Source organism: Typopeltis vanoorti, chromosome 16 (assembly GCF_054136105.1).
Source record: "Typopeltis vanoorti isolate ZY-2024b chromosome 16, IOZ_Tvanoo_1.0, whole genome shotgun sequence".
Taxonomy (NCBI): Eukaryota; Metazoa; Arthropoda; class Arachnida; order Uropygi; family Thelyphonidae; genus Typopeltis; species Typopeltis vanoorti.
The window spans coordinates 102,166,554-102,181,339 of NC_143564.1; the positions used below are offsets into that span (position 1 = coordinate 102,166,554).

The window sequence follows — 14,786 nt, forward strand, 5'->3', positions numbered from 1 at the left end:
GCCTGCAGCATCTCTAGAAACTTTTCAACCACCTTTATGTCAGAATTGATATAAAAAATATCCATAATAGATATCAGTACACTAAAAGAATACTGAAGGGTTAAAATTATAAAATATGCAAGCAGTTAGCATACTCTATACATGAAATGAATTGTGCAACTCATCTGCAAAGGCAGTGGAAAGTGAGAAATGTGGTTCGTCTACAGGTAGAATTGTTGTGTTGTGGTGTACAGAGAATGATGCTGACAAATGAATTTGGTACTTCTGAGGATCCAGTATCAACATTGGCTTGACATTCTGGTAAATTTATCATCTTACCTATAAATTAAAGATGCCAAGAAATTATATACTTGGTTTAATCCTTTATCCAAGTTTTCAGCTGAAGTATTTTCAGGACTGGGCCAACTCGTATATAGAAGCTAATAACTTCACATCACTTGCCTTAGTATCCCATAATGCAAAGCACATATCCTTATAGGCATGTATAATGCTATGCATTATGGGAAGGGTAACTACCCAAACTCAGCTTCAACCTTTATTGAGGTCTCTTCAGTGTCATATTTTCATATACGAGTTGGCAAAAGGTGTCAAACCTTATTATTAAATTACTCTGGATTAGAGAAGGTTGTTGGAAGTTTTTTCACTTGGTTATAAATTATATACTATAAATTAAAGATACCAAGAAATTATATACTTGGTTTAATCCTTGATCCAAGCGTAAGCAAACAAAGTTTGCACCTGAAGTATTTTCTGGACTGGGGCAAAAAACTTCCAACAACCTTCTCTAATCCAGAGTAATTTAATATTAAGGTGTGACACCTTTTGGCAACTCGTATATGAAAATGACTTCTGCATTACTTCAACCTTAGTATCACCTCTGGGTCTGGTGTATCACTTAATATCACTTAAAAGACCTCAATAAAGGTTGAAACCGGTCTGGGTAGTGACCCTTCCCATAATACACAGCATTATACATACCCGTAAGGATATGTGCTTTGCATTATGGGATACTAAGACAAGTGATGTGAAGTTATTAGCTTCTATATACGAGTTGCCCCAGTCCTGAAAATACTTCAGGCAAGAACCTTTTGCTTACACTTAGATAAAGGATTAACCCAAGTATATAATTTCTTGGTATCTTTAATTTATAGTATAACCAAGTGAAAAAACTTCCATCATCTTACCTATATAAATATTAAGCAGAACCAAAGTTAGTTGCATGCCCATATCAAGTAGAATTATGAATTGGTCACTCCAAAGCATTCTGTCACACTTAAACATACTTCACAAAGAGAATACCAGTTCCCAATGGGAATTCTAAGTCTCAATAATATATTTTTCTGTTTCCAAGACTCAACATTTCTTTCAATGTCCTAAGAATTCCCAGACTTATATCATTTCGCTCATGAAAATTATTTTTATTAAGTATACAGTAAAGCCACATTTTACATTTCCTCTATTTACGAAGATTCCTATTAATGAAAACTTCAAAATGCAGAGCAAAAGACAAAAAGAAAAATATAATTTTCCTAATAATGTTTTATGGTACAAACAATACCAAGAGAAGAAAAAAAATATATTTAAACTCACAAATATTTTGCTTGGTTTCTAACCAGTATCATCAAGGCACAGTTATACTTATATGGTGTCCTCTGTAGAGTGACTAACTGCAATGATAATTTAGAGAAATCAGGTAATAAAATGACAAACCCCCAGATCTTTGGTAAATTAATGCAACTATACTTGTTGTGATTAAGAGTGCTTCATAGCTGATGCTAAAAACAGTCTCTTAGACTTAATAAAGATGTTTTCCTTCATATGACCTATGTGAAGGAATATCCAGAGCATGGGCTTCCAATTCTGACTTGCCATACATGTGATTGCAGATGTAATTTTTGTGTTTTTCAAGGTGGATGTTAACTGATCTACCAGTCTGTCTGAAGTAGGCCAAACAGCAGGCACAAAGAACTTTATAAATATCAAGAGGATGTTCAAGTTGATTTTAGGAGAACGTATGAACTTAGCTAGCTCGAATGAAAGGTTTGCAAGTAGCATGGAAATCACATTTACAGAAAACTTTGGCTATTTTTCTGATGTACCCCTAATATATGGGATGGGAATGGTTTTACTGTGATTCTGTGTGTTGGAAGGATGGCAGGAGTGGGGAGATGCATGCAATATTTTATGTGTTGGAGCTGTTTGCTAAAAAGGTGTTGCGAAGGTCCCTGAGCTCAGTTTCAAGAGCTGTGTTATTTGAACAAATAACCTAGGATCAGTGTGCAAGTGTTTTGAGGATGCCACACTGTTGGAAAGGGTCATGGTGTGATTGTTTATGTAAATACCTTCCTGTATGAGTATTTTCTGTAAACAAAGAAGGATAATGAAATAATATTGAAATTGGATAATGAAATTGATAGCGAAAGTTGGATGTATGTTGGACCGAAAGTACGGAAACAAAGAAGGATGAATGAGAGTGAAACTGAGAACAGGGGGTCGAGAGTTAGAAAGATTGAATGATAGAGAGAATGTGTCGCGAGATTCGGAAGTTGAATTGGATTGGATGAGGCAAGAAATGAAATGGATGCAGAATGAAATTAAGAGAAATTCAGGTCAAAAACTATTAAAATAAATCATGATGGCATGAAAGAGTTAACGAAAGATGAGCGAGTGGCTTTTTATGGTGACTCTATTATTAAAAGTGTGCTAGAGGATAGAATGCACAAGGTATGTTTTCCAGGCAGTAAAATGAGTAGAGTGATAGAGGCATTGGATATGAGGTGGGAGCGAGCAAAAGAGTTAATAGTATTAATTGGTACAAATGATTTGAAAGAGGACAAAGAGCGTGTCAGAATGGATATCAGGAGGCTGCTTGGAAGGATAAAAGAGAATAGTGTGTTGCCTAGGTATGACTGTGGTGAAATGAGGTGGAGAGCAAGGATTATGAATGATATGCTGGCTGAAATGTGTGAGGAGATGGGAGTACAGTTTGTTAATGTGTGAAATGAGTTTGAGGGATGAAGTGAGCTGTATGGGAGCGATGGACTGCATTTGAGTGGTTATGGTGTGAGTCGCTTGGAGCGACTGCTGCTGGAAAGTAGAGAAGTGAATAGAGAGAATGAATCAGATTGAGAGGGGAGTGATGTGGAAGAGCAGGAGAGTAAGACAGGAGAGATTGAAGAAGTGGATATGAATGGGGAAGTGAGTAATATGAGTATAGAAAATGAGAGAATGGGTGTGCAAGAGGAGCAGGGAAACGGGGAGACTCAGGGTGGACAGGGGTACACAGCATGAGAAAGGTGGATGCTCCAAGAGGAGGTGAGAGCATGTGTAGGCAGGAAAGAAATGGGATGACCAGGGATCAAAAACAGTTGGAATTGAAAAGGGTTCTAAAATGAAGGAGCAGAAAGGGAAATGGCCCCAGTCGAGCATGGAGAGATCACATCGAGTGAGTGGTATCAGTGGAACTAGCTGTAGATCCAGAAATGAGCTGTTGTGTTTGTATGCCAATGCTAGAAGTATAAAAAACAAGGCAGATGAAATGGTTGCACTAATTGTGTCTGTTCACCCAAGGATTGTCGGAATAAGTGAGACATAGTTGGAAGAGGTTGACATCCTGACAGGAATAGAGATGGAAGGGTATGATGTGTTTTGTGAGGATAGGAGGAGTAAAAAGGGAGGGGGATGCTATTGATGATAGAGAAAGAGTTATGTCCATAAAAAGTAGAGATGCAAGATGGAAATAGTGCCAGTAGTTTTGAGGCAGTATGGTGTGAGATAGAGGTGAATGGAATCAAATACTTGGTGCGATGTTGTTATAGACCAGGTAATGTGGATGGTGGTGATAGTGAAATATATAGTCAAATTAGCCAAGCAAATAAGAAAAGGGTGATCATTATGGGTGATTTTAATTATGGCAATATAGAATGGAATGATGAGATAGCAACTGGAAGTAAAGAAAATAAGTTTTTGAGGGATAACTATCTCAGACAGTATGTAAGAGGGCACCCGAGGATTGAGGGTCTTAGATTTGGTCATCTCATCAGAGGATGTAATTATAAATGAATTGTCAAATCATCCACCAATTGGTGAGAGTGATCATGAGGTGATTTCCTGGGTGGTTGCCAGCAGTGCAAGGACCCTTGTGAGAAAAGGGTATATGTGGAACTACAAGGGGGGGGGGGGGTGATTACGAAGAGCTCAGGAGATAGCTTGCAGGTTAGCGTGGAATGAGGAATTAGCTGGAAAAGAGATCAATGCAGCTTGGGGGATTTTCAAAAACTATCTAGTAGATGCAATGTTTAAATGTATTCCAAGGGTGAGAAGGTTAAATAAGGTAGGTGTGAGATGGATGAATAAAGAGATTAAGCATGTGATACAGAGAAAAAGGGCATTGTGGAGGCAGCATAAGAGAAGTGCAAATAACCAATTTCATAAGGTCTACAAAGACCAGGCAAGGAGGGTGACTTGTTGGTGAGAGTAGCTAAAGAGAGGTATGAACAGCAGTTAGCTAATAAAGCCAAAAAGAATCCTAGGGAGTTCTTTTGATATGTAGCCAGCAAACGAAAGAATGAATATGGAAGGATGACATTGATTGGAGAAAATGGTATAAAGACAGCTGTTGCAGAATGTGTGGTGGAGATACTTAATGAGCAGTTCATAAAGATCTTTCAATCTTGTGAATGTGACTTCATGGAGAGATTGAGAGGTTGATGATGGGGAGGAAAGACTGACTGTAAGTGAGCAAGAGGTGTTTGGGGAGTTGAGTAAACTAGATGTAAATAATGCTGTGGGACTTTATAATACAGTAAACCCTTGCCGAGCGCGGATTTGCAGAACGCAATTTTGCACATATGCATTATCTTAATTGTTTCCATTTAATTTGTCCAACGCTAGAATTTCATTCATACGCGGCACGCTGCAGAGCATCGGCAGGCAACCCTCCTTGGCGCTGCCTGCTAGCTGAGTGACCCAGGCTGAGTTGTGATCATTTCACTCATGTTAGCAGAGCTGCAATCACATATTTATCAGTGTTTATCCTCTTCTCCTTTTGTATTTGTATTTCTTTTAATTTCAAAAATTCAATATGACATCGAAGAGGAAGAATGAAGATGATAAAGCAGCAAAAAAAGACGCAAAGTTTTGACATTATCTCAGAAAATTGAAATTTTAGATAAGTTGAAAAATGGTACACGTGTTTCATCGCTTGTAAGAGAACTAGCTATAAACGAACCAAGCATAAGAACAATACGGGAGAATGAAGAAAAGATTCAGTCTAGTGTCAAAGCTTCAGGCGATACTTCGGCAAAGGTTGCTCAAGTTTCAAGAAGAATTCCGCAATTGGAAAAGATGGAAAAAATATTAATAGCTTGGATTGACAATCAAGTAAACGAAAAAGGCTCAGTTGTGGATGGTGTTGCTATTTGAAACAAAGCTTTAGATTTGTTTCCTTTCGTTTTAAATAAACGGGGCTAATCGTCAGAGAAAATTGACTTTCAAGCAAGCAAAGGTTGGCTTGAAAACTTTAAGCGTCGTTTTAATTTGCACAAAGTAAAGCTTCAGGGAGAAGCTGGCTCTGCAGATAAAGAAGCAGCAGAGAAATTCAAACCCCAATTTTTGAAATTCATTGAAGAGAGGGGTTACGTTCTGCAGCAAGTATTCAATACGGATGAGACCGACCTATTTTATAAGCGAATGGGACAACGAACCTACATCACAAAGACACAAAAGGTTGCCCCAGGGTTTAAAGCTTTTAAGGATAGACTCACTTTGCTTTCTTGTGGAAATGCATCAGGTGACTTCAAGTGCAAGCCTCTGCTCATTTAGCAATCTAAAATGCCTCGTGCATTGCAGGGAAAAAATTTTGAGCAATTGCCCATTGTGTGGAAGTGGAATAGAAAAGCTTGGGTAACAAAAGCCCTCTTTAATAACTGGTTTGAAAATTCATTCATTAAAGAAGTCAAACATTATTACTTAGAACAGCAAAACCTGTGCTTTAAAGTTCTCCTAATTCTCGATAATGCTCCAGGACACGATGCCGAAGTCCTCACAACATTGCATCCAAATGTAGAGGTTTTATTCCTCCCACTTAACACCACTTCCTTAATCCAACCAATGGATCAAGGATCATAAAAACATTCAAAGCCTATTATGTCAGGCATGTTTACACCTCTGCAAATAAAGCACTAAACGAAGGAAAGCACAACACGCTAATGGCATTTTGGAAGCGATTCAACATAAGCCACTGCATAGAAATGATTGAACTCGCATGGGAACAAGTGAATTCATCAACATTGAATGCTTGCTGGCATTGGCTCTGGCCAGAAGTTGTCAACAATTTTAAAGGATTTCCATCGATTGAAAATGAAGCCAAAGAAATTGTACAAATTGCAAAAGCAATTGGCAGCAAAGGATTTTCAGATATGGAAGGAGAAGTCAAAGAATTAATCGAGAATGACGATCGAGAAATGACGAATGAAGAATTGGATGATCTTGTAACACCAACCGACAGTGAAAGCAGCGATAGTGAAGAAGATAAAGCGCCTTTAACTTACAAGAAGTTACACGAATTGTTAAAAAAGGCACAGGAACTGTCTGATTTTGCAATGGAGATTGACCCAAATGAAGAAAGAAGAGGACACTTTATGAAAGGCATTGAAAAACTCTGCGCTCCTTACCACGAAACTTTTAAAGAGTTGCGTCAGTCATTGTCCCAAGCAAAAATCACTAGCTTTTTAAAAAAATAATTGTATCATGTATGTACTTATTAAGCAGTAATAAAAATCCTTTCAGTTAACATTTGTTTCATTTTTCCCTTTTAATTACAACCATATTTAGGTTAGTTTAAATTATACATACATACTTTCTTAATTTGAACTATACCTAACACATTTTTTTCCATAGAAAGTTAAATTTGCGGAACGCTATTTTGCCGTGCACGCAATGTATTAATGACGTAACCCCCACGTTCGGCAAGGGTTTACTATATATCACCGCGTATTCTGAAGGAATGTGCCAGGGAGTTGACACCTGCCTTGACATATTTTTTTTAATACGAGTCTTGCACTTGGTCAAGTTCCTAAGGAGGGCAAGATTGTGCCACTTCATAAAGGAGGTGATCGAACTCAAGCATCAAACTATAGGCCTATCTCTGTGTCAGGTGTTGTGTTTAAGTTGTTGGAGAAGCTTGTGAGAACTAGGATCCAGAGTTGGGTTGACAACAATGGTATAATCTTTGATGGACAGCATGGATTTGCTAAAGGGAGGTCATGTTTTAGTAATCTACTTACTTATTACAATAAAGTGACTGCTTCCTTGGACAGAGGAGAAGGATACACAGTAATATACTTGGATTTCGCAAAGGCTTTTGATAGAGTACCTCATGATAAGTTGACAGTCAAACTAGAGCAGTTGGGGTTGGATATTAGATTAGTGCATTGAATTTGAGACTGACTATGTGATAGGTATCGACAAGTTGTGTATGGGGGTGCGATATCCAGGAAAAGGAAAGTTGCTAGTGGAGTGCCTCAGGGGTCTGTTTTAGGGCCATTACTGTTTAACTTGTATATTAATCATTTTGGTGAAGATTTGGATGGAGATATTCATTTGTTTGCAGATGATGCAAAGTTGGGACGTACCATGAAGATGTTGTGGGCTTGCAAGAAGACTTGAATAAACTGAGTGATTGTGCACGGAAATGGGGATGTGAGTTCAATGTTGCAAAATGTACGGTTTTAAAATTTGGAAAACAAAGATGGGATGCAGAATTTATGCTTGGTGAGAATATATTGTTGCAGGTAGAGGAAATAAGAGATCTGGGGGTAATAGTGGATAAGGATCTAAAATTTAGGGGACACATCGCCAAAATTGTGAAGACAACACAAAGGCTTCTGGGAATGATGCGGAGGACACTGACATGTAGAAGTAGGGAGATTCTTGTTCCGTTGTATAAGACTTTGATTAGGCCACACATGGACTATTGTGCCCAGATTTAGTCACCGGATTTTCAGAAGGATGAAGAGATGTTGGAAAGGGTCCAAAGACGACTGACTAAGGTAGTTTCTAACCTCTGGAATGTCGTGTATATGGAAAGATTGAAAAGATGTAATTTGCAGAGTCTGGTGGACAGGAGGAAGAGGGGAGATATGATAGAGACCTACAAGTTGGTAAGGGGTTGCTATAGGATCAATGGTGGAAAAGTTCTACAGGAAATAGTGGGAGATCAGGGAATAACCAGAGGTCATCCCTGTAAACTGTATAAAGAGGGTGTGAGCAGGGGAGTGAGAGGCAGGTTTTTTTCGTGCAGAGTTGTGAATGATTGGAATGCCTTACCTGAGAGTGTGGTGTCTGCAAGGAGTTTGAGTGTGTTTAAGACACGGTATGATGAGATGTGTGTGTGATAAAAGGACCTCCCAGATGTGTCTTTGACTCCATGTGGTCTTGGGGTAATAATAATAATAATAATGATCCATTAGGAAGTCATGTCACTATTGTACCTTAAAAGGGAAAATAATTGTTGCTTTCTATGGCAAAGTTTATTTTAGGATGTTGGCTGTTAAGATGCACCAAAAATATATCTAATGTGTCTGGACAGCAAACACATCATCAACATTTTATTTATTTTTTGTGTTTCTCACCCACAAAAAGGTTAATAGTAAACCTATAGTACATTTGCACTGTGAGTGGGCTAAGGATTTTTTCCCCCATTTTTATCGATTTGTTAATATTTTTTTTTGTAGTTTTTTTATTTATTTGTACCTGGTCCAGAAACCTTGCTCTAGAGACCAAACACGGAAGTTTTTCAGGCCCCCATTAAATGGTGCGGTGGTCTCATACCGGGTGATGAAATTCATTCTCTCACCTAAAGAGAATCACAAAAATTCATGACCATGGCAGGATTCGAATCCATAGTTGTTGGTTGAAGCATGGATATGCTAACCTGTCCAACCAGGCTGGAAAACTACTACTACCACCATTCGCTATTCAGCCAACCAGTGTACTGTTAAGTTCTGAACGAAACTAAAATTGGATTAATTTAAGTTTCCTTCAGACTTAACATGGGGTTACATTTTGAATTAATTATTGATATATCAGAATATACTAAACTCTTGTAAATTTCTAAAATATTACTAAACTCAGAATCTTTCATTTGTTTTTTATAATGTAAAGTATTATGAATTGCTAAATTGCTTAAATCTTACTGCTTAAGTGTAAGTAGTTATAAATTGCTGGGAGAAAGAGATAATCCGATTAAATAAAAGGTGGCCGGAATCGAAAACCTGTGCAACAAAGAGTACAGGTGCACCCTTTTCATAAGCAAGTAGTCCCCCCCCCCTCCCCGCTCATGCATTCCGAGAATCACGTTAAGGATTCCGTGTGTGGCACTCAGTACTGGGTGACATGAAGTGACGCTGAAAAATGGGAAGAGAAATCAATGACGTAGTGTTAACGTATGGCGTGCAATTTAAAAGGTCGTACAGCACCAGAAAAAATCTTCTTACTCTTAGGCTTGTGCTCTCTTACACTCTGGGCCTCGTGCGGTCTTGCTGTGGTGTGTGGAGCCTCCTCGTGGCATCCCCTCGTTCCCCACGGATTTGAGATAATGACTGAGGAACTTTGCCGTGCATTTCCCAAAAATTTACCAATCGGCGACCAGCCCAGCAGAAGATATTCACCGATGCTTACAGAGATTTCGTTACGATGTTGAGCCAGTTCACCAAAGAATAACGTCTACTTATTTTCGGAGGCAGAAGTATGTGCAGATCGAACCCTTGAAGAATGCCTCAGAAAAAGCAGAAGGAACGTGGAGTCAAGTATTTGTCCTGACAAGATATGTGAGGTGGCCAAATAGTTTCCCCAGCAATTGGTAACGTACAGTCTAGTTTTTTTTATGTAAATGTGTACTAAAAGGATATCTGTAAATTTTAGGAAGGACTCTAGAGATTGTTTCTTTTAATGATAGAGTATATTAGGAGTATTTTGTGAAAGAAATTGTACGAGAGCACATGGAGCCTAGGAATTGTGTCTTTTAATGATTGAATAAGTTATGAGAATTTTGTAAGAGAAATTGTATGAGAGCACGTGGAGCTACATTAGTAATTCAGTTAACAAATGTCTTTAATATTGATGAATAAGTGTGATCTTTCAAATATAAGTCGTAAATCATAATTGAAGTTCTTTGTCATACATGCTAAGATAGATATAGAGAATCTGTGAAATTAGTGCTCATTCATTAGCAATTGTAGATTACTTAATCAGAGTGTATTCATAATGTGTAATATGTATCAATCGAATTAAATGTTTTGTTCCTTTTGTTTAACTGATGACTTGCCCGATTTTCTTCTCTGTTGCACTTGCTCGTAAAATACGGACCACAGCGGGATATTAATTTATGGTGAGGCTACGACTGCATACATAACCTATAGTAATATAAGATTGTAAGCTAAACTGTTTCTGGTTCCTTGATTCTACATTCTTTGTTAATCTAGGATTCGAGGTGGCGCAGTAAAAAATAAATTTTCCCTGAATCGGAAAAAGGAATTAGAACCAGTGTAGAGACAAGGGAGTTGGCATTGACTATTAATATTCCCTTTGTCCCCCAAACCACTAGCATCATTCTTATATGTAAAGATCGCCCAAGAGAAATATAGAAGTTAAGAGAATAAAAATAAAGTCTTACTAGAGAAGGATTTTACTACGGGCACAGATACAAGTGCAATATAAGTGTAATTAAGATTTAAAGAGAACAATACATAAGATAAATAAAGGAGAAATTAAATTTTACAATGGCAACATAGAAAAAGGACAAGACAATAGAAATAGACACAAAAGGAAAATAAAATTTTACAGTACTATATCTGCCAACTGGTGATTTAACTGTTAATTTCAAATAATTTGCATTTTTTTTTTAATGCAGATGTATATGGAGCATTAGAATTTTATGTAATGGGTAAATTACATAAGGGATAATTCCTTGTGTAATTTCCATCTTTCCAACCAAAGTCACAATCCCCTTGGGGACTATGTTACAGTGACATTTTTTTTATTTATCCAAATTCTTGTATTATTGATAACATCATACGTTTTTTTTTTTTTTTTTAATTATTAGAACATTTTTTTTACTTTGTTCTAGGAAAGCAGTTTGTCTCCTTTCTCACCTCCTAGCTCATATGACGTGCCCAAACAAAAAACTATCTCAGAAAACCTCATTGATTTAGCAGTGGAAACACCTTGTGATTTTAGCCATCTAAAATCAGAACCAGGTAAAGTGTGTAAAGTTTTTTCTTATTTATTTTGATTATAAATTAAATAAAATTCTGTGGCTTGGTGCAAGAAGTTCCAATGTCAATTTCTTACCAAATTAACTTCAACATTGTATAGAGTTTAGAAGCTTCTATTTGAGAAAATGTTCTAGAGCAGTGTTTCTCAACCTGTGGCCCTTGATGATGGGACAGATGGTCTACAGGCAGACTTAAATTAATTAAATAAATATATATTTTTTTTAATTATCAAAACAAAACAAATTAAAATTGAATAAGTAACTAAAAATTATTGAAAAAAAAAAACTTAGTCGTCCATAGAATTGTTTTAGGCAACGTTGTTCTAGAGAATTAACAACAGCATTAACGTACCTCTTTAACATGTTGTAGATTGGCCCAAGTTCCAAGGGAGTGGTAAAGAGGGCAAATTATCCCACTTCATAAAGGAATGATAAGACAAAAGCTTCAGATTACAGGACAGTCTGTTTGCCTGGGGTTGTGGTTAAGATATTTGAGAAGCTTGTCAGGATCAGGATTCAGAATTCGGTTGACAACTATATTCTCTTTCATAGGCAGCATGGGTTTGCTAAAGGAAGGAAAATGCTAGCTGTGGTGCTGATAGCATGCAAAGATGAATGCAACATGTGATACCAGCTATTAAAAAAAAAATAAAGGTTGAGTATTAATAGTAAAGAAAGATATTATTATTTATTTCATGACAATACTGGTTTTTAAATTGGTGCTATTCAAATTGACAATTTTTTTTTTTTTTTTTTTTTTTTTGTATAATTGTGTGGTATTTTGTTAGGATTTTACTGTCTCAGTGTTGTCTCCATGTGTATCGATTGTTCAACATGGTGGCCCCCGGTTTTAGCACTACACTTAGCCCTTTACCATTTAAAAAGTACGTTATTTGTAGCATAGTTGATGATTTTGTAGCAGGTGCAAGACAGGAATGTGTATGTAGGCAGTGGGAAGTGCCGGAAGACATAAGTATCTTGATCTTGGGATTTATTACTGGTGGAGATAGTGCTTTGAAAATGGGTGATTTTCAGTTTGTGGATGTGCCAGTAGTGTGTTGGAGGGTGCAGAAAGTATTAAAAACATATACAGTATGGCACAAAAACAACAGTATGGAATAACTTCAAAGATATATGAACAAACTGCTCACAAACATGTGGTAGTCTTGGACCATTTGCTTTACCAACTCTGAATGAGCATAAATAATGCACAACAATAAACATCTTTTCTTCCAACATCAATACCATTGCTACAACTAAATGTATTGGTGTAGACTCTACACATGCTCTTCTATTAATGTGCATGCAGTTGAATGCCATATCTTGTAGTGCATGTACTGAAGGGGGGGGTGTCAATGTTCAGTACTGTGTATTTTTGGAGGGGGATGGAGGTGATGGGGCTGCCTCTGTATATGGCATTGGTCAGAACATATATTGGCTATTGTGCTCAGACTTGGTCACCTAGTTTTCATTGTGATGTGGAAACACAAGAGAGGGTCCAAAGTGAAATCAGGACTCTGAAGTGTTGGTTATGAAGAGTGTTTGAGAGAATGTGGATTACAGAGACTGGTGGATAGGAGGAAAAGAGGAAATATGATAGAGACCTTCAAGTTAGTTAAGGAATTCTATCAGATTAATACAGAAGAAATTATTTTTATAATTTCTTCTGTATTAATGGGAAGAATGAGAGGTCATCCCTGGAAGTTGTATAAAGATGTGGTGAAGAAAGGTATGAGGAGTATGTTTTTTATGTGGAAAGTTGTTAGTGAATGGATTACATTGCCTTGAGTATATTGTGAGTGCAGGTAGTGCAAATAACTTCAAAGAATTGAATTTTTGGATTTCTTGAAGGACAACTGTCTTAGTCAGCATGTGATATAGAGGGAACACAAGAATCAAGAGTTTTTGATTTGTTCATAGCATCAGAAGATCTGATTGTGACTAAGATGACATACTTGGAGGATGAATAGACATGTGGAGGTATCAAAAGAGAAAGAATTTATGTGGATTTATAAGGAAAGCAACTATCATAGACTTAGAAACCAGCTTGCAGCAGTATCAGTGGATGAAAGAATTTGAAAGAAGAGGGGGATGGTTCATTAGTGCATGGGAGATTCTTAAGAAAAGCCTGCTGACAGCAGTGACAAATTGTATACTTTGAGTGAAGGAGATAAAGTAATTTGGAGTCAAATGGATGACAAAAGGGGAATTGCAGAGGAAAAAGAGTAAAAAGATTATGGAAAGCATATAAAGAGAGAGGTGGAGAACAGTTGCATGAGAAATATAAAGCTAAGGCTAGGAAAGTGACTAGTTATTGTAAGGAGAGATTAAAATTTAAAATATGAGAGAAGACTGGCACTGCAATCCAAGGAGAATCCCAAGGAGTATATTTGCTGTGTGGCAAGTAGGAGGAAAAATGATGGTGGATGGACCCTGCTGGGTGGAGATGAAAAGTAGATGACATAGTTGAGTTAATTAATGATCACTTTATTATGGTGTTCCATCCTGGTACTGCAGGCTTTATTCCTGGAGGTATAATGACTGGCGAAGCATTGGAAGAATAAAGAGGATGTACTTCGAATGTTAAGTACACTGAATGTCAATAAGTTAGGTGGACCAGATGAAATTTCTCCTCATCCTTTAAGGGAATGTGCTATGAAACTGACTGTGTCATTAACTTGGCTCTTTCATGAAAAAGTGCAAAAGGGGCAGGTTCCTGAAGAGTGGAAGAAAGGTAAGATAGTACCATTGCATAAGGGTGATGATCAGAAAGGAAGTATCAAACTATAGGCCTGTTTGTATTTCTTCTGCAGTTAAGATTTTGGAGAAATTGGTATGAACTTATATACAAAATTAGGCAAATGACAGTAATATTATTTATGCAGGCCAGCATCGATTTGTTAAAGGATGCTCTTGTTTAAGTAATCTGACAACCTTTAGAGTAACAAGAGCAGTGGATAAGGATAAGGCGTACATTGTCATTTCTTTGGATTTTTCAAAGGCATTTGACAGGGTGCCACATGACAAGTTGATTTTTAAGTTGGAACATATGGGTTTGGATGTCAGGTTAGTGGATTGGATTAGTGATTGGCTCTCTGGTAGATATCAGAGTTGTGTATGGGGGAGCAGTATCAGGAAGTAGGAAGGTTACAAGTGGAGTTCCACAGGGTTCAGTCCTGGGAACATTAGTGTTCAATCTTAATGTTGAAAGTTTATTTTTCACTTGGTTAGAGTATAATAAAATTTAGTTTAATCCTTTATCCAAGTGTGAGCAAACAAAGTTTGTGCCTGAAAGTATCTTCAGGACTGGGTTAAGGTGGTACAACACCAGGGCAACTCGTTGCAAAGGTGGAGCAAGCTACCAAACCTCCTATCTCAGTATCTCCTATAATGAAAACACATCTCCTTGTGGATATGTCTAATGTTATGCATTAAGGGAAGGGCCACTACCCAGAATAGTTTCGACCTTTATTGAGGTCTCTTCAGTGGGAGCCAGGCCCAAAGCAGAAAC

At 37.4% G+C, this 14,786-nt stretch overlaps 1 protein-coding gene across 1 annotated transcript in view; it reads left to right on the forward strand.

The window, feature by feature from the left end:
• The window catches only part of LOC150098224 (SHC-transforming protein 1-like), a 236,289-nt gene that overhangs the window by 179,848 nt on the left and 41,655 nt on the right, over positions 1–14,786 (forward strand). The window contains exon 9 of the mRNA XM_090406245.1: positions 11,129–11,258. Coding sequence (XP_090262371.1) covers positions 11,129–11,258 — 130 coding nt within the window. The remainder of the gene's footprint in view (positions 1–11,128; positions 11,259–14,786) is intronic.